The sequence below is a fragment of the Leucoraja erinacea genome, chromosome 6, assembly GCF_028641065.1.
Source record: "Leucoraja erinacea ecotype New England chromosome 6, Leri_hhj_1, whole genome shotgun sequence".
NCBI classification, from domain to species: Eukaryota; Metazoa; Chordata; class Chondrichthyes; order Rajiformes; family Rajidae; genus Leucoraja; species Leucoraja erinaceus.
The window spans coordinates 23,226,598-23,254,080 of record NC_073382.1 but is presented as its reverse complement, the minus strand read 5'-3'; the positions used below and the strand labels follow the sequence as shown (position 1 = coordinate 23,254,080).

The 27,483-nt window shown below is 42.3% G+C and overlaps 1 protein-coding gene across 3 annotated transcripts in view; it reads right to left on the bottom strand.

The window, feature by feature from the left end:
- pibf1 (progesterone immunomodulatory binding factor 1) overlaps positions 1-27,483 on the bottom strand; it is a 105,266-nt gene that overhangs the window by 12,053 nt on the left and 65,730 nt on the right. For all 3 annotated transcript variants that reach the window (XM_055636713.1, XM_055636714.1, XM_055636715.1), the window contains 3 exons: positions 23,469-23,559; positions 13,279-13,381; positions 3,141-3,271 (listed from right to left, as the gene is read on the bottom strand). In XM_055636713.1, the coding sequence (XP_055492688.1) occupies positions 3,141-3,271; positions 13,279-13,381; positions 23,469-23,559 (325 nt within the window). The remainder of the gene's footprint in view (positions 1-3,140; positions 3,272-13,278; positions 13,382-23,468; positions 23,560-27,483) is intronic.

Genomic DNA, 27,483 nt, shown 5'->3' with positions numbered 1-27,483 from the left:
TGCTGTTGGAATATTTGTCAGCGGCAGGAACAGGAAGGCTAGTCAGGATTGAGGGAAAGATTGAGGGAAACCGAGCAAAGTACAGAGAGATCCTTGTTGAACCCGATCGAACATCTCTGGAGGGACCTGAAAATAGCTGTACATCGACTCTCCCCATCCAACCTGACAGAGCTTGCGAGGATCTGTAGAGAAGAATGGGAGAAATTACACAAATACAGGTGTGCCAAGCTTGTAGCGTCATACCCAAGAAGACTTGAGGCTGTAATCGCTGCCAAAGATCCCTCAACAAAGTACTGAGTAAAGGGTCTGAATACTTATGTAAATGTGATATTTCAGTTATTTAATTTTAATTACTTTGCAAAAATTTCTAAACACCTGTTTTCATTTTTTTATTATGGGGTAAAGTGTGTAGATTGATGATAACAAAAATTAATTTAATCTATTTTGGAATAAGGCTGTAACATAACAAAATGTGGAAAAAGTGAAGGGGGCGGAATACTTTCTGAATGCACTGTATGTTTAGCAGGTTAAGAGATGCTCATAAAATTCTGCAGAAGCCTTAGATATGTATTACAGTTGCTTTACTAGAGGTTACAATGTTTATTTTTAAGAATAACCTAATTCATGATACCCTTTTGGGAAGAATCAAGATTTTGTTGAGTCTGGGTTGATAGCTCAAAATATTTGTCTTTTCTGTACGATGTCCCATCTATCCACTTTCCAAATACCAGTCTAAAGCTACCTGCTACAGGGAAAGGATAAAATAAGCCAAATGATGTAACAGTCATGATGTAACAGATAGCAGTAACAGGATCGGTCCCAGTCAGCATGGAATTACAAAGGGGAAATCAAACTTGACTAATCTTCTGGAATTTTTTGAAGATGTAACTCGGAAAATGGACAAGGGAGAGCCAGTGGATGTATGGTGCCTGGACTTTCAGAAAGCAATTGATAAGGTACCACATGGGAGATTAGTGGGCAAAATTAGGCCACATGGTATTGGGGGTAGTGTGCTGACATGGATAGTGAAGTGGTTAGCAGACAGGAAACAAAGAGTAGGGATGAAAGGGTCCCTTTCAGAATGGCAGGCAGTGACTAGTGTAGTACCGCAAGGCCTGGCGCTGGGACAGCAAGCTATTTACAATATACATCAATGATTTAGATGAAGGGATTCAAAATAACATTAGCAAATTTTCAGATGTTCACAAAGCTGGGTGGCAGTGTGACCTGTGAGGAGGATGCTATGGGAATGCAGGGTGACTTGGACAGGTTGCGTGAGTGGACGGATGCATGGCAGATGAAGTTTAATGTGGATAAATGTGAGGTTATGCTTTGGTAGCAAAAACAGGAAGACAGATTACTATCTAAATGGCGTCAAGTTGGGAAAAGGGGAAGTACAACGGGATCTGAGGGTCCTTGTACATAAGTCTATGAAGGTAAGCATGCAGGTACAGCAGGCAGTGAAGAAAGCGAATGGCATGTTGGCCTTAATAACAAAAGGAATCGAATATAGGAGCAAAGAGGTCCTTCTGCAGTTGTACAGAGCCCTAGTGAGACCACACCTGGAGCATTGTGTGCAGTTTTGGTCCCCTAATTTGAGGAAGGACATTCTTGCTATTGAGGGAGTGCAGCGTAGGTTTACAAGGTTAAGCCCCGGGATGGCGGGACTGTCATATGCTGAGAGAATAGAGCAGCTGGGCTTGTACACTCTGGAGTTTAGAAGGATGAGAGGGTGTCTCATTGAAACATATGAGATTGTTATGGGCTTGGACACACTAGAGGCAGAAACATGTTCCCGATGTTGGGGGAGTCCAGAACCAGGGGCCACAGTTTAAGAATAAGGAGTAAGCCATTTAGAACGGAGACGAGGAATCACTTTTTCTCAAAGAGCGTGGTGAGTCTGTGGAATTCTCTGCCTCGGTGGTGGAGGCAGGTTCTCTGGATGCTTTCAAGAGAGAGCTAGACAGGGCTCTTAAAGATAGCGAAGTCAGGGGATATGGGGAGAAGGCAGGAACGGGGTACTGATTGGGGATGATCAGCCATGATCATATTGAATGGCGGTGCTGGCTTGAAGGGCCAAATGGCCTGCTCGTGCACCTATTGTCTATTAGTTTGAGTAGCATCTAAGACTAAAACAAAGTAGGAAGATGCACCAGGGTAGGCAAATTTCCTTTTTCATATTTCCTCAGGTGCTCTAGCTGAACAGATTTTTGCCATTTTCAACCTAGTTCCTGGTAATTGAGATCAGAGACCTTATATAATATAAAACTGGGATTTATGTTCATAAATCTAAAATGTACAGTAACGATCATTCTTCTGTAATTACTATTAAAATAGTTCTGAGATAAAATACAAGGATCCTTTAGTCTGAACTTATCCCGATTAAAGGAAGGTAATTTTGAATGCTGATTGCTATGAATACAAAATATTAAATTTCTCCTCGATATTTACAATAAAAAAATGTAGCACACCATCATCTCAGAATCACCTGGCAAAAGCCTACATCATCAGCACTGCTACTAAATTCGATTCACACAATGGACTGCCAAAGACTGGATTTCTGTCATTGTTAAACATTGCCCAGCAACTTAACAAATACCACTGTCAAACTCAATTAAAAAAAAATGTGAATTAGTTCAGTTAATGATAGAATAACTAACATATGACTTAATATTTTACTCATATGTGGGGTAAGCTGACCAACACTGCATGGTGAATATCGATGTTTTAAGCAAGTAATATATTTCTGGAAAGAGGCACATTAAGAATACATATATTAAACAAATGTGCATGTTAAACATGCTTAACATTACTGGGAAAAGGAGAGATGCAGGGGGCTGCAGATGCTGGTTTACAAGAAAAGAAAGTGGTGGAGTAACTCAGCAGGTCTGGCAGCACCTCTGGGGGACATAAAAAGGCCATGTTTCGGGTTGTGACCTTTTTTCAAAAAAGGTAGTTGGTCACATGCTTGTTTGGCCCTTAATTTGAAACCTCCCGTCAAGTGGAAACACCTTTACATATTTATTAAATCAAAACTTTCCATAACAAGAGAATACCAATTTGAAACTTCCAACCTCTTGGATATTTACTCAAAGGTATTATCCGTAGTTCTGGTTACGTTAATAATTCTTGACATTTACCAGACTTCATTCTCAAGTTGTGAAACCTGTTGTTTGTATGTCTGGATCAGACCGTCTCTCTGACGAACAGTCTCAATAAGATAACTGTAAGGCTGTTGAGCTTGACCAAGTAAAGACTTTGCATTTGTAAGCTGTAATTTAAAAAAAAAACATGCTGATTATAATTTCCTTTACTAAAGTGCTCACCGCATCAACCACCTAAAATTCAACAGCTTTGAACATAAAAGCGAAACAATCACCATTTTCAGATTGGTTGTTTGATGAAGAACCACTGAGAGTATCTACAAAACATCCTTTTGAATTAACATTCTAAAGAAATGGCAAGTTCTATTTTAAAGATGCATCTTGCATGCATTGCTAACACAATATCAATATCTTGCCCTAGCATCAAAAAACATGCCCATCAAACAATCCTAATTAGTACTCCATTTTTTCTTGGTTGGCAGCGCACACACCATAAGCAGGCTTAGTATCTGACATGGCGATTGACCTATGATGACACGATCAGGCATTAATGGCTTGTACTTCAAAACTGTTTAAGATTTTCAAACAAGAGAAATTTCAAACACTGGACTAAATGAAAAACGGAAATGCCTCTCTTTTGTAAAAGGTTTATAAAATCTCCTTCCCAGCCCACCTGCCTATATGATCAACCATTTCCACTTCAAGTATCATCCCTTCCTCCTCCTCCTTTTATTTCAAATATTCATTTCTGGAATGCAGACACTGCTGGCAAGGCTGCCATTTGTTACCCATCTCTAATTACACTTGAACTAGTGATCCCACTAACCCACTTGAGAGGACTCTTTAGATTTACAGTAACTATGTTAGTCTGGATCTGGAATCACAGGAGTAAAGGCAGCAGACTCGTTTCCTTAAAGGACATTGGTGATTTTGGATGGATTATTAATATTTCATTCCCATTAGCTTTTAATTAAGTAACTGAATGTGAATTCTCTGGCTGCAGTGGTGGGATCTGAACATGTCCCCAGAACACTGGTACAGGACTGGTTTACTAGTCCATGAAAACAATCACATTGTATTCCAAACTTCTGCATCTCCTGGCTGCAAACACCAAGAGTTCTACATACTGAAAAATGAGTTTACTTTTGCGAGAATTCCATTCAATGTTGTAGTATTGTTTAATATGGTGAAAATAAAACAAAACTGCATACATTGCAGGTCTGAAATAAAAATTATGGAAAAACTCAGATCAGGAGCATCTGTATAAACAGTTAATATGTTTCATGATACAATGTTATCATTGGAGAAAGACACTGGGCCAAGAGATCAGTCCATGCTGACTTTTGGTGGCCAATGTTGACCAGTCCACAACAAAATGCTAATAGTGTAAGTATTTGCAGTATACATCTGTTTATTTATTTTTGATAACATTTGTCGGGCTCAAATAAAAAAATAAATAGAATAAAAAAGTGCAATTTCTGGGGGTTGTTATTTTCTATGCATCAAGATACATAAATAGACATTGTTTATTGTCATTTCTAAATAATAATCAGTCTCCCATGAGCAATTAAAAGGTAATATATTATCTGTTAACCAGAAAACATACAAATGTTATTGGATGTATTATACGTTACAGCCAAAAATGAACTGGACACAAGTTGTGTGCTCGGGACGTGTTTTATTTCTGTACGATACAGCTCCCTACTCCTTAAATGGGCACGGGCGTTGCCCGACCTCAACTACCCCAATGGGTCAACCCCGTGATCTGCGCCTCCCACAACGAGACACCTAACTCCTCTTCCAGAGCCGTGGGCACGATCTGCCCGTGGCCTACCACCAGGTGCCGCCACATGACCCCCCCCCCAGAACCAGAGGCACCAAAACGGACGGGACGCCGACGAGGCGGCCAGATTGCGTAGCTACGTTCCCTCGCACAGGAAACTTGCCCGGTCTGGAATAATTAAAGGGAACCCGGGACGGCGGGCGCCCGCGATGGGGAGGCTGAGCCACCTCAGCTTGCTCAGGTTTAGATGGGCTGGCTTTAAACGAGCCACGGATACAGTTTCCTGCCGGCCTCCCATGTCCAAGACGAATTTCGTGTGCCCGTGCCTCAGCACCCGAAAGAGACCTTCATAAGGGCGCTTGCAAGGGCGACCTGTGGGCGTCACGGCGCAGAAAGACGTATGGACAGTCCACCAACGCCGAAAGCACATGGGATGGGGCCACCTCATGACGAGACGTTGGGACGCAAGCCAGGGCGCTAACCCTCTCCCGCAAGTGCGCCAACACAGATGACGCCGGTTCCCGGGACCCATAAGCGTCCGGGGAAAACTCCACGGTGAGTGCCATACACTAGTTCCGCCGAGAACAATGACAAATCCTCCTTGGGGGCAGTTCGAATCCCCAACAGGACCCATGGCAACTCGTCCATCCACTCAGGGCTCGTGAGGCGAGTCTTCAGGGCATCTTTCAGATGGCTGTGGAACTGCTCCACCAACCCATTCGACTGGGGATGGTACGCTGTCTAATGGTGGAGCTGTGTCCCCAGCAGGCGGGCCATGGCGGGCCACAGTTCAGAAGTGAACTGGGCACCCCGGTCCGATGTGATGTCCAGAGGAACCCCGAAGCGGGCCACCCAATTAGCCACAAGGGCACGAGCGCAGGACCGGGTGGAAGTGTCCATTAGCGGGATGGCCTCCGGCCACTGCATAAAGAGGCCCACCACCGTTAGCAGGTGCAAAACACCCCGGGATGGAGGCAGCGGCCCCACAATGTTCACGTGCACGTGGTCGAACCGCTGGCGTGGCACCGCAAAATCTTGAACCGGCGCCAGGACGTGTCGATGTACCTTAGATGTTTGGCACGGAATGCACGCCTGGGGCCCAGCGTCAGACTTGCTTACGCAGCCCATGCCATATAAACCTCGTGGCCACCATGGCAACCGTGGCCCCGATAGACGGGTGAGCCACCTAGTCGATGACATCGAACACGCGACGGTGCGAGGCCGCTGGAACAACGGGCCGCAGCTGGCCCGTGGACACGTAACACAGGATAGAAGTTCCCGATTGACCCAACGGCACATCGAGATCGTGGTGCGGTGTGCCGGCATGTCTTCGTCCCCCAGCTGCGCTGCAGCCAAGGCGGTGATGTCTATTCCGGAGGCCATTTTGAGAATGGCTGCGATCGCCAGGCCGGACAAGGAGGCTGCAACCAGGTTAGATTTACCGGCAATGTGTCGGACGTCTGTCGTAAACTCCGAAATAGATGTTAGCTGGCGCTGCTGATGCCGGAACACGGACCTGAGACCTTGGCGAATGCGAAGGTGAGGGGCTTATGGTCCGTGAAGGCTACGAAATCCCAGCCCTCCAGGAAATGCCACACCGCAATGCAAGCAACTCCCTGTCAAAAGCACTATAGCGCTGTTCCACAGGCTTGAGCTGGCGGCTGAAAAAGGCGAGAAGCTGCCAATGGCTGTTGACTGACTGCTCTAGAACGCCGCCGACTGCAGAGTTCGAGGCATCCACGGGAAGGGCTGTAGGGGCGTCAGCCTGCTGATGTACGAGCATTGTCACCCGAGCCAAGGCCAATTGTCACCCGAGCCAATAAATGAACAGGAAATTGAGCCCGCGCCCCATGGTATCAATCAGGCGCTGGAAGGCCTGCGCGGCGTTCTTGAGGCCAAAGGGCATCCGCAGGAACTCGAAGAGGCCGAACGGGGTGATAATAGCCGTCTTCGGGCCATCCTCCGATCGCACGGGGATCTGGTTATATCCTCGGGCTAAGTCAATTTTGGAAAATAGCTTAGCCCTGGCCAGATGGGCTGGGAAATCCTGTATGTGGGGAATAGGGTAACGATCGGTGGTTGTTGCTGCGTTCAGGCGGGGGTAGTCACCAAAAGGCCTCCAGCCCCCGGAGTCCTTTGGCACCATGTGCAGCGGGGAGGCCCATGGGCTGTTGGAACGTTGGACGATGCTCATGGCCTCCATTTTCCGAAATCTCTATCTGGAGCTTGTCGGGGGCAAGCCTGCGGGCGTGGAGCAGTGGACCCGATTTAAGAATATGGTGCATTACACCATGTCTCGGGCTGGCCCAGTCGAACTGCAGAGTGACAATGTCCAGCAACTCGGCCAGTATTTGTGTATATATATTGTCCATTGACCCACCACTGGGTTGTGGATTGGTTCAGCGGACGCAGTAGGGCGCACGGAGATCTCATCCAACGTCGAAGTGTGAACAAGGTGAACAAGACACGCTCGCTCCATGCGGCTCAGCCCGTAGATCCGGAGCAGCAGCTCCTTGAGCCCTTTGTACTTACCAACCGCTAGCGGATTATCGAGGTAAAGAACGACCCAACCGGCCGGCTCCTGATTAAGGGCACTCACCACGTAGTGGTAACGGGTCTCGTCGGCCGTTACGGCGTGGATGTAGAATTGGGACTCGGCCTGTTGGAACCAAAGACCTGGCTGCCAGATCCAAAATGTAGGCAGCTTCAGGGAGACCGCGCTGAGTTCGGCCTCGTGGGACGCGTAGGCGACAGCGGCGGAATGTATTTTCTTACGGAATTTCCCTTCCAGGATTACACTCCTGGGCGTCGGGGTCACCAGTATAGCGGGGACACGCAGGAGTCCAGCCAAAAACTAAGTGGACACAAGTTGTGTACTCGGGACGTGTTTTATTTCTGTACGATTATTTCTGTTCCTCAAATGGGCACGGGCATTGCCCAACCTTAAATACCCTTATGGGTCAACCTCGTGTCCTGCGCCCCCCACACCGAGACACCTAACTCCTCTCTCCAGAGCCGAGGGTTCGCTCTGCCCGTGGCCTACTACCAGGTGCTTCCACAACGTTATCTTTTCCGATTTAGGAAAGATTCAATGGATTTAGGTAATGCCTTCTTGCAAATGTTATTAAAAATATTTCAGAATTCAGCTTTGATATTTCAAATTCAATTAGTGATATAGGCATTACAACTACTCCCAGGTGAACACGTAATTTTGTGTTCCAGAATCAAGGGATTAAAGAAAACCCCCAATTTCTAGAGTTTTAATTTTATAATGTTTTTGTTGTGGACAGCCTTTCTGGAACATACTCTTTCTAAATCGTCTTGGATTATGATCAAATAGGACTTTAGTTATTCATGTTCTATTAGTTTAGTGTGCCTTTGGCTGGTATGAATAACTGAGATTATTTGAAAGGAGAGGCAAGTTTCAAACTGTTAATGGTTAAATATGCATTACTTTTCTTTATGTTCTGCCTTAAATGGTGGGACATATTTTGGATTGGTATCAAGACACCAAATCCCTCACTTAAAATAAAAGTGAAGACTTAGATTTTAACGTCTTTAAAATTGCACAACGCTTGTTTTTTTCCACTGACAGTAAATGAATGAACAGTTTTGCATAAGGCAACAAATGAAACAAAACTCAAAAACATAAAGGGCCTGTTCCACTTGGCGATTTTTTCGGCAACTGCCGGCATCATATCAGTGTAGCCAAAAGATTTTGAACATTTCAAAATCCAGCGACACTTAGCGACACTTAAAAAAACACCGCGTGTCAAACGTCATCATGCCGCGAATGTTTTGGTGACCTGATTCGTCAGTCAATGGTGCTGGCAGTTGCCGAAAAAATTCACACTTTCACACCCTCAAAACACCAAATCCTGCCAACCTTACAGTACACTTAGTATTACAGCTAGGTCAGTAGGATAGCCTCTGGATTCACGCAAATACGTTTTGCTCTTGGATAATTTTACATATTTTGCAAAATGTTTCCCTGGAACTTAAGATTTACTTATGGAAGGATTTTTTACATTTAGCCACTTTTAAAAGAGCACGGATTGAATCCTAAGATGTTGAAAGGAAAACTGCCCATGGTCAGACATTTAAGGAAAAATAACAAGAGATATAAACATAGATTTAAAGTACAGCAGAGAAATGTGGGGGTGGATGTCACATGGAAACAAGAAATTTGAAAAATAATCTGTTTATAATAAAAAACAAATGGAGGAATTCAGTGATTGCACTAAAGAAAATACTTGGATTATAAAATAATCAAATTCAGTTACCTCACTTTCTTTTCTGTTCTGAAATATATCAGGCCCACAATGCAAACAGAATTCAACAATGCCACTTCATGTCAAGATGTCAAAATGGAGTTACATTTTTACGTGAGTCATTAGGGTGGGAAATGTTTACAAATCTTATATTTTTTTAACACTAGGAGTTTAATAATAGTACTGTCGGAAGCTTATCTAAAAAAAACATCTTTTCTGCTGTATATATGTTTTGAAATGACAATCTGTCCTGCTATTTCTATCATCACTGATTCCCCAATTTCTGGAATATACAAAGAGCAAAATTAGATTCTGCAAGTTATTCAAACCATCTACAAAGGCATATTTGTTTAAATGTGTTTTTATAAAGTGCTGGCTGACATTTCAGTGACATGATACTAACAGAACCAGTTTTTCTTTATGTGGGTAACAAGAGATCATTCAGCTGACAAACTGTCCAGAATTTGGCTTTCTAAACACAAAGATAAATCCTCACAAGAATAAGAAAAATGAACTGTCAAGATAAATATATATATATATATATATATATAGGAATTCAGAATTATCTTGTTAGAATAACATTATAGGTGGCCAAAACAATAAAATGATACCCATTTCGGCAAGGCATTGTACGTGCAATTAAAAATCTAAGTATTGCTTTAATCTAAGAATGAAAGCATTGTTGAGTATGTTTTGTGTAAGAAGGCACTGCAGATGATAGACATAAAAAGCTAGAAACAGGCCGGATAGACAGCATCTCTGGAGAGGAATGAGAGGTGTTTCGGGTTGAGATCCTTCTTCAGGGTGCCTTGATCTATGTCTTTCCACAATTGCAAATTCCCAAGTATTGCAAACCATGTATACGAAGATCATGCTGGTATTTATTCAAAATTCCTATATATCCTGGTATATTTAATAATAATCATCATAATAATAATAATAATAATATATTTTATTGTCATTGCACATAAGCTCAATGAGATTTGGTATGCTGCTTCCATCCAATGTAATAACATAAATAACTAATAAAATTTAGATTTAGATACCCCGAGAACATGGATTGTAAAAGAACAGTAAAATAGTCAAAACAGTTCTAACAGACTAAAGTGCAGATGTGTCTGTGCAACGTGACCATCCAAGGGAGACAGGTGGGGGGCACTCAGCAGGGCCGGTTCAGAGCTGCTATAGCTCTGGGAATGAAGCTGTTCCTGAGTCTGGGGGTTCGGGCGTAGAAGGCCTTGTAACGTCTGCCGGAGGGAAGTAGTTCGAACAGTCCATTACAAGGGTGTGAGGAGTCTTTATGGATGCTGACGTGTGTGGTAGATGCCCTCCAAGGCTGGTAGCTGTGTCCCAATAATCATCTATGCTCTGTGGAAGACGCGCTGAAGAGCTCTCCTCTCCGCCTCTGTGCAGCTGAGATACCACACAGAGATGCCATACGTTAATATGCTCTCTGTGGTGCAGTGGTAGAAGGTTGACAGCAGCTGTTGGGGCAGACCAGTCGTTTTTAATGTCCTCAGGAAGAACAGTTGTTGCTGTGCCTTCTTGACCAGCGCAGTGGTGTTGGTGGACCATGTGAGGTCCTCTGAAATGTGAGTGCCCAGAAACTTAAAGCTGGACACTCTCGCCACACTGTCCCCGTAGATGGAGATTGGGGCGTATTCACCATTATGTGACCTCCTGAAGTCAATAATCAGCTCCTTGGTCTTGGAGGTGTTTAGTGACAAGTTGTTACGTGCGCACCAGTCCGCCGGGTTCTGCACCTCTGCTCTGTATTTTGTTTCATCACCGTTGGTGATCAGCCCAATCACTGTTGTGTCGTCTGCAAATTTGACGATGGTGTTGGTGTTGGTGTCGATTGCAGGAACACAGTCGTGTGTGAAGAGGGGGTAGATCCTGACAGATCTATTTTTAAATCAATAATTTAATTAATTGATTATCCAGATTCTTGTACCTTTCTTTGTATATTTGGGGCACTATAAACAGAAATGATTTTAAAACAATGTGCTTATGATTTTATTTTAAAAGGGATCTCTTGTTTTTTTTTTGTTCCTGATGCACATTTTGACATCATACATTAATATTTGCCGAATATAAGTAGTTTCCAGGAGCCTGGAGCAGCTCCACCCATAAATTCAAGCAGATGGACTGCTTACTTAAGTTGCTCTTCATGTGAGTTGGAGGTCAACCTTTAATTTCTTCAACGAACATTCTTGAACCTACAAACTCTAAGAATATTCTTTACTTCTCATGAAAGGTAATGAGTGGATGATGATCGGATTTTCCTTCACATACGCCTATGGAATCTGTGAATATCTATTTCTTGAAATTTGCAGCTATCAGTACGAATTGGCAACAAAACTTCCTCTTCTTGGTTGGTGGTGGAAAGAATTAACAACTTCAAGCTCGTGGGTGTGCAAATCTCTAAAATTTGTGCTAGTCCCAGCACATCGATACATTCATCAAGAAAGCCGATCAATGCCTCTACTTCCTTAGAAGATTGAGGTGATTTGGAATGTCAACAAATGTTCTCTGGAACTTTTACAGCATGTTGACTGGTTGTATCATGGCCTGGATCATCACTGAAGACCCAGGCTGCAGCAAGACTTGGGATTCAAATAAATAACATTAGCCATTGTTCAGATTTACCAAATGATCTATATTACTGTGTGGTTCTTTGACGTGGTTTTGAATGAATTTGTTTTTTCGCTTTTGAAGCTTGCTTTAACATCAAGCTTGCAAATTAACAGAATCTCATTGGATACAAAACAAAGGATACAAAGGATATAAAGGACATTTATTATCACATACACCAAATGGTGTAGTGAAATTTGACATGCCAATGCTGCACACGAATAAAGATAAGACACAACATTAAAGAATTTAAAAATAAACATAAAAAACATCCCCCCACAATGGTTCCCACTGTGGGGGAAGGCAGCAAAGTCCAGTCCAATCCCCTGTTCACCCATAGTCGGGCCTACTGTGGCCTCCGCAGCCAGTCCGATGTTTTTCAGGCCCTCTTGCCGGAAAGCTGGAACTCCTCAGCGGCCTGGAAATGTCGGGAGCGGCCGCTCCCTCCTTGGCGACCACGGCACCCGTAGTCCTCAGGCCATGCTGGCTGGAGCTCCGACTCTGGCGATCTCGAATCCCAGGCTCCGCGGTGCTCTAAATCCAGCGCTGCCCCGCGGCTGGACGCCCGCAGCCACAGCTCCTCGGACGTTGAAGTCGGCGGCCACAGCACTCCGCACGGCGACCCTGTAAGGCATCGCCCGCTCCGTGATGGTGTCCCTGTGCCGCTGCCGAAGCTGCAGTCCCGGCTGGTCCCGACAGGAAAGGTCGCCCCTGTCCGATGGTAGGCCGCGAGGAGGGGGGGCGAAGAAGCAGCTCGGAAGAAAGCTGCCTCTCCGACCAGGTAGGGACCAGGAAATAAAGTTTCCCCCTTCCCCTCCCCCCACCCACCACATAAAAGACTAAAAGACCTCCAAAACAAACACTTTAACTCACTAAAAATTAAAAAAAATTGGTGAAAAGACTAACAGCTGCTGGCAGGGCAGCCATACTCGATGGCACCCCCTACATTGGAAAATTCTATTTGAAATAACTATGTTTTCCTGTTGTCCTTGAAATGTTAAAATAAAAGGTTTTCTTACAGGTTTCTGGAACATAATCACTAAATGCTCGCACTACAATATACAAACATGACATCACTAATTTAGCCCCATCTAGTGAATGGTTTCAGAATTATTACTGAAGTTAGCACAAACAGATACAAGCCCAGAACTGGGAACACAACAGCAGCATTTTCTGGTTGAAAGAAATAATGATCCCTATTCATCAAAGGGTAGACAATTGTTAATCCAGCATCAATCAAAAGCATGTATCCAAAACATCTTTAGTATAGTATGCCAAGAGCTGAATAGCATGTTGATTTATGCCAAAGAACATGTCAGACAGGTTTCCAGGCAGGTATAAAATCATTCATCAAATCATGCAAGCTAAATACTTCCTGAATTAGTGGCTCAACTCTAACAATGCATTCCCGAGAAATTACAGAAATACTCAACTCGATTAGTGTATAGTGTAACCAGTAACAGAGAATCAATAAAAAACAAATTACCTCCTGAGATAATTCGTCGGCAGAGAGTTTGTGTCGTTCGAGGTCTTTTCGAAGCAGTGAATTTTGCCTTTCCATCTGTAACAATCTTCTTGCAAGATGAACACTGAAAGAGCAGAACGTAATTGGCCATTAATTGTTTCAAAGCACTGCTGTCCATTTAACTTGAAAAGTTCCACAAGGATTCCACATTGGCTTATAGCTCCACAAAGGCAAGTGCAAAAAAGCTACCTTCTACAACTGAAAGATCACTAAGAGATTAAACATGTAATTATGTTGATTGGGAAGTCACATTTCCCCAGGAGCAGCTTCAACATTCTAAAATGCGTGTATCTGCTAAAGAACAGAACATTTCAATCAGGCTTTCCTGTAATACTTGGAGAAGACACAAAGTGCTGGAGTAACTCAGCGAGTCAGGCGGCATCTCTGGAGAAATGGATAGGTGACAATTCAGGTCGGGACTCTTCTTCAGACTTGGAGAAGTGTTTTGTTATTAGTTTTTCAGGATCAGGGCCCCATCGAGAAGATGGTGGCGAGCCATCTTCTATGACTGTTGCACTGTGAGAAGCAGCTCTCACAATGCTGTTGAAAAGAGAGTTCTAGGATTCAGATTCAATGACATTGAAGGACACGCAATATATTTCCAGATCAGGATGGCAAATGACACGGGGGGGGGGGTTAGGTGGTGGTGTTCCAAATCATCTGTCTTCCTTGCTCTCTTTCAGGGAGAGATTGTTGGTTTGAGAAGTGATGTCGGAGTTGGCTAGATGAGTAACATTGGTACATTTTGTAGATGGTACACACAGCTACAGTATGTTGTCATGGTGCATATGAAGGTATCCTGGGGTGGTGGTAAGGGTACCTAACAAATTGTGCACTTTGCCTTAGTGTTTTGGATTTGCAGTTTTTTAATTTGTTCAGATTCTTAGAACTTACTTGATGTGCTGTTATCAAGCAACTGAACCATCCACTCACCAACTAGCAAGCGGTCCTTATCTCCCATCTACCTAAATTAAGACATTTGAACTATCTTTAATCGGACTTAATCTTCACTAAACGTTACACTCTTTATCCTGTATCTGTACACAGTGGATGGTTTAATTGTAATTATGTATAGTCTTTTTGCTGACTGGATAGCAAGTAACAAAAAGCTTTGCACCGTACCTCAGTACACATGACAATAATAAACTAATCTATATATCCAGGCATTGTTGTCTGATAAGTTTCACTTTCAGTATATTAAAACAGATTAATGGTTAAGCCTCTTTGCAGAACATCTCTCTTCCAATCCCTGATTTCCAACAGCTTTCAATCCTGGTCTAACTATGGGAGCTCTCTACCTGATCATATAGTTTTCATTAAAACATTGCAAATCCAAAACACTCATTTGTCTTTCCCCATACATAATAAATCCACTGGTTTAAAAAAAATAATGTGTGTTGCAGCCAACTATAAAAAGTGCTAAATTCTATGCTACAAATATGTTTCAAACTGCAAATAAATATATTTTTGTAAATATATCAATTTCTTTCTCCAGCAGTCTTTGTATATGCATAAAAGAGGCATTCCTTTCTACATGTAAATGTGGTCCCAGGGATTAAAAATAACTAACCGTGATTGAGATCAAGTTTCATATCTCATTCAGTCATGCCAATCTTGGTTTAGTGAATAAAAACCTAAACAAATCACAGTCTCTTGTCATATTTTGGGAAGTCTGCCATTAAAGAAAGCATGCAGGAAAAAAAACTTGAATGGCATGTCATTGATAATAGTGAGATTGTTTAATTTACCAAATCGCTTTGCACATGTTTAATTTGCCAGTATTTTGCTTAGAGACAGAAAAATACCTGCATGAGGTAAATTTATATTTTGATATAATGATGCTTCATTGACTTTCATCTTTTATTTAATTTTTGTGAGTCACTATTTACAGATGTGGAGTATGCTTTACAATGATTGCTAAAAAAACCATATACTATCCAAATGAAAATGTTCTCATGAGGATTAAAAAAACTAAAAAATAATATACAGCCTTATACATATTAATAGATCTCACTATAAAGTAAGGACGTATCTCTTACTCAATGCAAAAAATTAATTCCTGACCTCTGATGCAGGTATCATTCTTTGAAGTTCCATAAAATGTGATTATACCAAGCACCACAAATCCAGACAAAAGTAAAAGGAGCAATTGTCTGGTATATATTTTTGTCCTTATGTTCAATAAATGTGTTTTTCACAAGTATTGCATTCAATTATGTTGAATTCTGAAAATACTACTTTCATATAATATATTTAGGAAAATAGGGGGGGGGGGGGGGGGGGGGGGGAGGAGGGTAAAAAGGGCTGCGAGTCCACATATGGCACAAGGGGGGGGGGGGGGGGGGGGGGGGGGGGTGGTTTCATTAGTTAGCTAAAATTGTAGAGTTCAAAATTCATACTGTTGGGTTGTAAGCTATCTAAGTAGAACATAAGTGCTGTTCTTCCAGTTTGTGTGTGGCCTCATCTGTCAATGGAAGAGGCCCAGAACAAAGGCCTGGAATGCTTAGAATAGGAATTGGGTTTAAATGGTTAGCAACTGAGCGATCCAGTAGGCCTTGGCAGACTGAGCTCAAGTGTTCAGCAAAATGTTCGCCGAGTCTGCCCTTGGTCTCGCCGATGTGAAGGGAGCCATATTGGGAACATTGAATGCTGTACAGGAGGTGCACGTTGCATTGAACATTGAATTCTCCAATGCTGTACAGGAGGTGCACGTTGCATTGAACATTGAATTCTCCAATAAACTGAAGGGAAACAATCTCCCAGAAATAGTAAGGATGACACAAACAATCTCCCAGAAATAGTAAGGGGCCGAGGATAAAGTGGGAGGGAGGAACTGAAGGGAATCCACATTAGTCATGAAATGGTGTTAGGTAAACTGATGGAACAGAAGGCAGATAAATCCCCAGAGCCTGATGGTCTGCATCCCAGAGTACTGAAGGAGGTGGGCCTAGAAATCGTGGATGCATTGGTGATCATTTTCCAATGTTCTCTCGACTCTGGGTCAGTTCTTGTGGACTGGAGGGTAGACAATGTAACTCCACTTTTTAAGAAAGGAGGGAGAGAGAAAACGGGAATTATAGACCAGTTAGCCTTACATCGGTAGTGGGGAGGATGCTTGAGTCGATTATTAAAAATGTTATAGCAACGTATTTGGAAAACAGTGACAGGATCGGTCAAGGTCAGCATGGATTTATGAATGGGAAATCATGCTTGACTAATCTTTTGAAATTTTTTGAGGATGTAACAAGTAGAATGGATAAGCGAGAGTCAGTGGATGTGATGTATTTGGACTTTCAAAAAGCCTTTGGCAAGTACCCACACAAGACATTAGTATGCAAAATTAGAGCACATGGTATTGGGGGTAGGGTATTGACATGGAGAGAGAACTGGTTGGCCAACAGGAAGCAAAGAGTAGGAATTAACGTGTCCTTTTCAGAATAGAAGGCAGTGACTAGTGGGGAGCCGTAAGGCTCGGTGCTGGGACCCCAGTTAATTACAATATATATTAATGATTTAGACGAGGGAATGAAATGTGACATCTGTAAGTTTGCGGATAACATAACGTTGGGTGGCAGTGTGAGTTGCGATGAGGATGCTATGATGCTGCAGGGTGACTTGGATAGGTTGGATGAGTTGGCAGATGCAAGACAGATGCAGTATAATGTGGATAAATGTGAGGTTATCCACTTTGGTGGCAAGAACAGGAAGGCAGATTATTATCTGAATGGTGTCAGATTAGGAAAAGGGGAGGTGCAACGAGACCTGTGTGTAAAGTGAAGAAAGCTAATGGCATGTTGGCCTTCATTGTGAGAGGATTTGAGTTGTAAATCTGTGGAATTCTCTGCCACAGAAGGCAGTGCAGGTCAATTCACTGGATATTTTCAAGAGAGAGATTTAGCTCTTAGGCCTCAAGGGATATGGGGAAAAAGCAGAAACAGGGTACTGATTTTAGAATATCAGCCATGATCATATCGATAGGCCGAATGGCCTACTCCTGCACCTATTGTTTCCAATCGATTCACAATTCACAACTCATCTATCTGTATATCACACCTTTTAGTTTTTCATCTCTGGCTGTTGTCCAACCATTTTCCAATCACCCCCCCCCCCGCACCTGTATCCACCCATCTTTTGCCAGAGTTGATCCTGTCGCTCCCCCCACCACAATCAGTCTGCCCTCCTGAGTTACTCCAGTACTTTGTTTTTTTTGTAAACCACCATTTGCAGTTCCTTGTTTCTATATGTATAGCAAACCTTCTGTGTATAGTAAAGGATGAGGAACCAGATTGATGAATGGCAGGCTTTGCTTAAACAGAATGCCGTTTGATTCAGCCCTTGGCATGCAAGTTGATACAGAATCCATGTAAACAAATCTGAAAAGAGGAAGGGAGCCTATGCTCAATCTAAAACTAAACTAAAATATATGAATTGCTGGAAATAGTAGATATTTCTTCCTCGTATTGCTAATGTTTGCATCTTCAATTTCTCTAGATTTGCAGAACATCGAATTGTTGCATTTTGACCGATGGCTCATCCAGCATTAAAGACATACTCAATGCAAGTATTAGGAGAAACAATTGCCCATGCATTTTCTGCCTTAGTTTGTTTCAAATATGAACGACCAGGGTGCATGTAGGGCAATGACTGACAGAAAATAGGGGTACTAAATTTGATGGAAACAGGGGGGTACCAGGACAATTCAAATGAGTGGAAAAACAAGATAGGTGGTTGATTTGTATTTTTCTAGTAACTTATCTCCCAATTATTAGAAGCAAAAGTGTAAAAAAGAAAACAATGAGTATAACAATGGAAATCAAATAGAAAATATGAGGTAGAACCCTTGGACTTGCATCCAGGGTATCAGATAGACAAGAAAATTATGATATTCTGGAACTTAGCACATACCCAAAGAAGTCTACAATACATTAATAAATGCTTGGAGGTCTGTGTCACCCTATTAGCTGTTCAGGGCAATTTATTTGCAATTGAAAGGCTAGGGGTTTCCCTGGCAGCTTGCAGCATTATTAAGATTATGATCTCATCTACAGCAATACAAAAAGGGATCAGCAGTTCAGAAATGGGAGATGACATTTTGATAAAGTAACTGCTTTATTCAGTACATCAAGATTTTCAAATAGTTACTGCACTTATTTTCCCTTCACATAATGAAAGTTCAGTTCTATAAACCTGTGACTGTTAGTTACGAGCAGTTCAGTGGGTGCTTTATCAAACGTCATCACAGGTGCTGCTGCAGCCTATATATACTCTTCTAAACAGTGATTTACAACTACATTCCCAGACAACATGTCAAGTCGGCAATCTTATTCAAAAATGTATTGTATGTTAGTAGGAATAGCAAAGTAATGCAACATAACAAAAAAATACATTCAACAAACTTATTGGCATTAAACTTTTGACCGACAAAAATACTGCTTGAGGTTTGTTTTCATGTGGTTAATATAACTTGTATTATTGATACAATTAATATAACAAATATAATTTTAATAAAATGAATGTCTTCTTATTCAGATTCTTTTTTTTTTTTAAATAAACATTGAAAGCATGGAAAATACTTTGTAATATACAGGTGGCACATAGCTTGGCATATATTTGCCCTTAAAGGCTTGCAGCAATAAATAGTGATCAAAGTTTAAATAAACATCACTGTATGAATAACAGTGCAGAAAGATGGCCTCAATAGGTGCTTGGAAAGTTGTGGTAGTGTATGGCCTGCGTGCTCACCTCCCACACCTTCAGAAATGTCCTAAAGTCGCATGATCAATCGAGGGAAGTGGGACATGAAGATGGTGCACGGAAGAAGTTATAGTCATATAGGCCCTTCAACCTTACTAGTTCATGCTGACCAAGATACCCCATCTAAGATTGTCCCACGTGCTTGCATTTGGCACATATCCCTCTAAATTTTTCCTATCTGTCCAAGTATCTTCTAAATGCTGTTATTATACCTGCCCCAACCACCTCCCCTAGCAGGCCATACCATACACCCACCTGCAGTGAAAATGCTCCCCCTTAAATTCCAATTAAATCTCCCCCCTCTCACCTTAAACCTGTGCCCTCTGGTTCTTGATTCTCCTATCAATTCCCTACAAGATTTTATATACCTCTATAAGGTCACCCCTTAACTTCCTGCGCTCCAAGAAATAAAGCCCAATAGCTCGCCCAATTTCTTGCCCCTGTAGCTCAGGTAATCGAGTTCTGGCAACATCCTCATCAATCTTCTCTGTACTCTTTCCAGCTCAACAACATCTGTCCGATAACAGGGATAACCAAAACTGAACAGAATACTCCAAATGTGGCTTCACCAACTTATTTTACAACTATAACATAATGTCACAACTTCTATACTCAAAACCCTGACTGATGAAGGCCAATGCACCAAAAGCATCCTTGACCACGATATCTAACTGTCCTGCCACTTTCATGGAAACCTTAACTCTCAGATCTCTGTGCTCTATAATGCTCTCCAGAGACCTACCATTCACTGTGAAGGTCCTGACCTGGTTTGATTTCCCAAAATGCAACACCTCACATTTGTCTGCATTAAGCTTTCCCGGGATCCCATACAATCTAAACAAGTTAACACCACATTAATGAACAATACGATAAGTCAGCTGTTGAGCTAATTTTAACATGTATGAATGGTAGATGTTTTGAAGCTCGCATTGATGCTCATTTTAAACAAACTGCTGAAAGATATTGCAGTGATACACTGTGAGAGGATTCCAAGTTGACTTTTTTGGGGATGCAGGTTTAAGTACAGACAGATGGAGAGACGACTCTGTGTAATCAGGTGCTCTAGATAAACTGATTTCAGACATTTTCAACCTAGTTCTTGGTGATTGGGATGTGAGGCACAATATAAAATAAAGTTGGTGATTAATGTTCATTAATAAATGGTAATTCTTCTGTAATTACTGGCAAAATACTTCTGCGTAGTCAAAAAACTGGGACCCTTTTGTCTGTTCATAACCTAATTATTGATTAAAAAACACAAATAGCATTGTGGCCAGCACTGATCCCTGAGGCACATTGCTAGTCGCAGGCCTCCAGTCTGAAAAACAACCTTCCACCATTAATGCCTGCCTCCTTCCATGAAGCCAATTCATTTTCCAATCAGCTAGCTCTTCATGATGTTATGCAATCTAACCTTCCAGAACAGCCTACCAACTTATCAAATGCCGTGCTGATGTCAATGTGGATAATGTCTACGGTCTAGCCCTCGTCAAACTTCTTGGTTACTTCTTCAAAAAACTCAACCAAATTTGTGTCAGGATCTCCCTCATGTAAAACCGTGTTGACTATACCTAATCAATCCATCTATCCAAATGCATAGATATATAGCTTATATGCATTTTTATATAGCTTATTCCTCAAAATCCTCCCCTACCTAACAAACACGTTAGAGGGGTAGCTGCGTGGAGAGGGGGGGAGGAAACGATTGCGTGCCTGCAGTGGCTGCGGATTGTAGTGTTGGTGGAGTTGACTGCTGGAGGCCCTACAGCAACGGGGTGAATAAGTGTAAATCCTGGCCAAAAAGGAGCAGGAATAAAACCAAAACTTAGCAGAGGATTCATGCATTGCCAGGGCATTTTGGTCAAATCTGTGTTTCTGTGTATAACAAGACAAGCAGCTGAATGGTGCCAGTAAGTCCAGGTCCCAGATCAATGTTGCAGATAAGAAATGTATGAGTATCTCTTCAATTGACAGAATGAATTAGCCTTTTGAAGAGGATCTCCAAAGTAGTATATATGCATGAAGTTGATTGGATTACTGCAAAAGGATTGTAAATAATGTTGCGAGACAGTTACTCTGCTGTTTATAGATTGGCCAAATTGTTAAGCCCTGGCAGGCTTGTTTGAATTCCAAGGTAAATATTGCATTATTCAGTTAAGTTAGCTTCCTTCCAGAAGCTTCTCCGAGAAACAATGTATGGGAGACTCTGTAATTGGTTTGGGGAACTGTCAATAATGTATTGATGTAATTAATATGTTTGATTGGATTGTAAAGAGAGTTTGGCCCCTCAATGTTCGTGGACCTATGAAAGGTGGCTCCATCTTAGATCGAGGCCGATCTTCTGGAAGTGCGCTTGGGACTGCATGACCTTTTGGAGTGTTTCTGCTTGCACGAGGCTGAAGGGCTTGGCCAGGCAGAGACAAGGATCGAACCCGCGGTGGTTTAGGTATCATATAGGGGAATTTGCTGTTCAATCTAAAAATAAAGTTTAGTTGTTCCAGTGCTTGACTCAGTGGTTTTTGACTGAACTAGACTAGGAGGGTAAGCTTGAAAATAGTGTATTTACATAAGCAGAACGAACAAAGCCAGATGGAGCTGCACAGAAAGGTGGTGAAAGGAGCTGATGGCATTGCTCTAATTGATCATTGGTCTAGTGCTGCCAGGAGAAGTGAGAAAATATTAAATTGCATATCTCTTTTGGCCAAGTTTGGACTTTTCAGAGACCTGACACTTGTACGTTGCAACATGATGCTGGAACGTGGTGATTTATTGTGTGTTGTCCCAGAAGTGGAGTGCCTGATCATTTCACTCTTTTGTTTATAACTGTATTCATGTGCAGTTTGATTTGACTGAATAGCATGCTAAACAAACTTTTCACTGCATCTTGCTACATGTGACAATAATAAACTAAACTAAAAGTAAACTAAGGTAATAAAGTATGTTGCAGATTAATGTTAAGATTCATCACCCCAATGGCCTTCCAATTTCTAGATTTACTGTGAAGACTTGCTAATCATGTTTTCACTGCCTGCATTCTCAAAGGTTTTTTTTAATGCTTGCGCCCTGGGGTAAAACTGAAGGATAAGAATGGAATCTCAGAAATGCTTGAAAAATGACTGATGGTAATGAGGACCTGATTCTGGATAAATATCTAGTATGTCTGCTTACTGGGATGTCAAGTAATTTTGCTTAAAACAGCTTTATAAAAACAAGGGAAAACGGTTGAAAACAATTGTCAGAAATCTAAGATTAATGGTTATGCATTTTACTAATACCAGCCGTGCACATTAGATTTAAATGGATGACCTTAACTGGATAGAAGAAGAATTTCACCAGCACATTTCCTACTAAATGTTTGATGAATCATTGAATAGTCTTAAATTAAATATTCTATCTGTACAAATTTAAAATAAGGGAGGATTCACAGTCAATAAAAGTGGCCATGATACTTGAGGAACTAGTAGAGGTAATGAAATGGACATGGAAATGTTCCTTTGCAACCTAACCCAGTGTATTATCACCAATTTATCATCAAAAATGACTGGGAAAATGGTGTGCATCTGATCATGCTCCATTGTGAACACTGCATTAATTTCTGTGAAGAATGTAATCAAGTATCTTTTCACAATACTGGATGAACAATTTAGTTACTACTGGTAGCACTATGGACATGTTAGCAGAAAAGAGGCCACTGGCAGTGAATTTCTGTGCGATGACAGGTATTACATTGCAGGTTAGTTTTGTTTTACTCTAAGATATCCATCTTAGAGTAAAAAGTAAAGTACACGGAATATTCTCAGGTGCAGTTCATACCTAACCGCTGTAGATGAAATGTGGAGAAAAGGATTAAATGTTTCAGTTTAACTCCTATTCATATTTGGATTGTCATTTAAAAAAGAAAAGCAATAGACGGGAGTATGATATGATAGAATTTCCATTACTTCAATTGCCACTTCAATACTTGTTGGAGGAATATTCCATGACTGTGGATAAATTATTTTACGAAGGGACTGAGAATTCAAGTTGTCCAGGTTTAAAGTAGTCGATTTCCTTTAATGGAATATTCCTTTACAATTTTAGATAATTAATAATTTATAGATCATGTGATAGGAGTAGAATTAGGCCATTCGGCCCATCAAGTCTACTCTGCCATTCGATCATGGCTGTTCTATCTCTCCCTCCTAACCACATTCTCCTGCCTTCTCCCCATAACCCGTACTAATCAATATATTATATTGTATTAATTCTAAACAAAAAGAAGAGGAAAAATTGAGAAGATTTGAACACTGGCTTCAAAAATCACTTCAAGTTATGTTTATCCAGAATTAGGATTATCATATTTCAACATCCGGCACTCAGTAGTTGGAAAAAGAAGTGAACAAATATCAAGTCCTTACCTCTGTTTCAGGCGCCGTTTTGCTGTTGTGGGAATGTTAGCACCATAACCATAAGAGAAAAGGACATGTTCAGCATCTTCCTCATCTTCCACTGCAGTCAGTAAATAAATTATTATAAATGTATGCCAGTAGAATTTGAAAAATCTGGATACACATTTATTAATGAGTTGCAGCCTGAAAATTCAGTAATGCACAAATGCTTACTGAGGTAATCTTATGGATCATTCAATAATGCTCAATAAGCGACAGAAAACACATTGTTTAGGAATGTAACATGATAATGGCACAGAGTGTCAGAGCTGGTTCGCCTCTTCTGTGGACAAAGCCATTCCCTAACACTTGCAGGGCATATTATTTGCCACCTGTTGGGCGATCTGATATTTCCCAGATATTGGAGTGCAGCAAAAAAATGTTTTATTATTAATTGATTTGGAAGGCATGATGATCAGCAATTTTTTTTCTAAATGTATCTAATTAATGCTACAGGTCACCTTTGTTGTATTTACCATTCATTAGATACATACATATATTGAAAAAAATCATGTTGATTATCATGCTGTACTGTTCTATCACTTTTTATGTGAAATATATGGGGTTAGCGGACATTGAAATATTGAAGAATATTGCTCTACAAAGGTTTATAATTACAAAAATTAGATGGATGTGGCACACCAATTAGATCCCAAATTAGCTTATCAAATCAAAAAATAATAAGATTCAGATTCAGATTCAATTTTAATTGTCATTGTCAGTGTACAGTACAGAGACAACAAAATGCATTTAGCATCTCCCTGGAAGAGCGACATAGCAAACGATTTGAATAAATAATAATAAGTGTCCGTCCGGGGGGGGGGGGTGGTGATTGGCAGTCACCGAGGTACGTTGTCGAGTAGAGTGACAGCCGCCGGAAAGAAGCTGTTCCTCGACCTGCTGGTTCGGCAACGGAGAGACCTATAGCGCCTCCCGGATGGTAGGAGGGTAAACAGTCCATGGTTCGGGTGAGAGCAGTCTTTGCCAATGCTGAGCGCCCTCCGCAGACAGCGCTTGCTGTCCAGTTTTTTGGTGCACTCCAATATATGGGAAATATCCAGATCGTCCAACAGGTGGCAAATAATGCCAGGCAAGTGCAAGGGAATGACACAGAATCCACAGAAGAGCCAAACCAGCTCTGACACTCAGTGCCATTTTCATTGTGAATTTCCAGACTGTCAATGACTTAGCCAGAAATCCAGTGGGCCAGTCCCTTCATATGTGAATGGACGGAGGTCAGTTGTATTCCACACTGAGAGGTCCATCTCCAGCTTCTCTAAGCTTCCCCAATAAAACACCAGTATGGTGGAATATCTCTCATTTGACTGGATAAAGCTGCAACACACTTGCTACCAATTATCCAGGCCAAAGCAGTCCACTAGAAACTAGCCACTAGCAGTCCAACAGCAAAAAAATCATCAAGATTGTCGAGCATAAAGTCTAAAATAGGAGCAAGTTGCAAAGTCTTGTTTGGCAATGGATTTTAATTTGGCAACCATCACCACCTAGAAAACCCGGAGCAAGGCAGTAATAGCATTTACAACTTGACAGATAATTGCCATTTCTTCATTGTCACCGGGTTAAATTCTGGAATTTTGACCCAATACAATAGTGGGAGTATCTTTATTAATCCTGTAGTTCAAGGTGACTCTATGTTCCTTCCTCATGAAAAGCTAAGAGTATATTATTCCAATTAGAGGGATGCCATTGAGCCCAAAGAGTCCATGTCAGTTACCAGCAGAAGAGTATATTCAGTCTTATCTCCCCTCTTCTTATTTCCCTGTAACCTTACAACTTACACTCTCTTACACCCTTTAATTCTTTTATACTTAGCTGCACAAAGGAAAAGTCTACAGTGGTGAATTCACCAACCAGCATGTCTTTGGCATGTGGAATGAAACTGAAGCGCTGGTCGTCATGAAGGACAGTACAAACCCCACACTGAGCCTGGGCTGGAGCTGGAGTGAGGGCCGAAATCGGGGCTTGAGATGGGACTGTACAGGGCCCCATTCCCCCAACGCAATATTCCAGCACTCACCCACAGCCTCCCAACTGCGCAGGCATGGTTAAGGGTTTCCCATTGTGACGCCAGAGATCCCCTTTGTGACGCAAGTCACGCAACCCTCTCCCAACTGCGTATCGCCAACCCTCTTCCTACCCCTATCCTCTTCCTTCCCCGTCATCCCCAGCACTCCCTCCCCCTCCTCTTCACCCTCCCATTTCTTTCCCCTCTCCTCTTCCCCTTCCCCACTCCCTCTCACACCTCTCCCTCATTCTCCTTTCCCCTACCCTCAGTCACTCCCTCCCTCCATAACCCCTCTCCAGTCCCTATTCCCCTCCTCTCTGTCTATCCCCCTGCTCCCCCACTACTCACCTCCCCCCATCCCAACCCCCACCTCCCAACAATGAAAAATCGTGATTTAAAAAAAAATATGAAACCTCCCCCTATCCCACCCCCCCACAATGAAAATTGAGATTTTTTTTTTAATGTGAATGAAATTTGGAATCTCATTGTGACGTCATTGTGAAGTGCAACGCTGCTGACGGGCAAGGCAAAATGGAAAAGCATTTTTTTAAAGTTGTTTTTGTAATGTTTAAAATGTCAAGAACTTGTAAAAATTGGCATAAATCTGAGCAAAACTTGTTTAATTGACATCACAGGACAATGGTGAGCAAGGTGGGCCAAAAATTGTAGCACTGTTGTATACCATTTTTGCGCAAATATGGGTACAAACCGGGCAAACAAATATAGAAACAAGATGAGAGTATTAGTAATAAATAGACCAAGTGGACCCGTTGGGCCCCGTTTCCCCAACGCAATATTTCACCACTCACCCGTTCCCCCAATGCAACCCGTTCCCCCAACGCAATATTCCACCACTCACCCTTTGCCCCCAACTGTGCAGGCGCGGTTCATTTCCCCTCATCCCCAACACTCCCTCCCCCTCCTCTTCACCCTCCCTCTTCTCTCCCCTCTCTTCCTCCCCTCTTCCATTCCCTCCCTCATCTCTCCCTCCCTCACCTCTCCCTTCCTCTCCTTTCCCCTACCCTCAGTCACTCCCAATCCTCAGTCACTCCCTCCATGCATAGCCCCTCTCCCCTCCCTGACCCATTGGGCCCTGTTTCCCCAACGCAATATTCCATCACTCACACGTTCCCCAAACGCAACCCGTTTTCATCACTCACCAGTTCCCCTAACGCAACACGTTCCCCCAAACCAATATTCCACCACTCACCCATAGCCAACCCAGCAGGCATGGCTCATTTCCCCTCACCCCCCAACACTCTGTCCCCCTCCTCTTCCCCCTCCCTCTTCTCTCCCCTCTCCTCCTCCCCACCTCCACTCCCTCCCTCACCTCCCTCCCTCTCCTTTCAACTACCCTCAGTCACGCCCGCCCTCCTTACCCCCCTCCTCTCCCTCTATCCCCCTTCACCCCTCCCCTATCCCAGTCTGCCATTAAACACAATGTTTAAATAACATTTCTCCTCTTCCCCGCCCCCACTCCCTACCTCTCCTTACAACAATGTAACAAATCTCTCATTGCATTGGGTAGAACACTGTTGAAGGGCATTTTATGTAAATGAGATCCTATTGTGACGTCATACGCTGCTAACTGCCAGTGGAAAACTGCTGATGGTCAGTTTATGTAAATGAGATCCCATATTGACATCATAGCTGCTAACTGCAAGTGCAGATGGAAGAAATATTTCTCAAAGTGGCCACTGCTAACCGAACCATTGTGACGTCATCAATTGAAGCTGGTCTTCAGTGAGGCTGATCACTGCTAGCTGAGCCAATGCGAATTCATCAATTGAAGCTGGTTGTTTTAATTTTGAAAGTCTTTTTACTTTTTTAGACTTTTAATCAGTAATGAGTCGAGAATAAGACAGTGGGACAGGCCCTTAACTCTCTGGAGAAATAAAAGTCCTCACCTATTCAGCCTGTCCATATAATTCAATTCCTCCAGTCGTCATAAATCTTTTT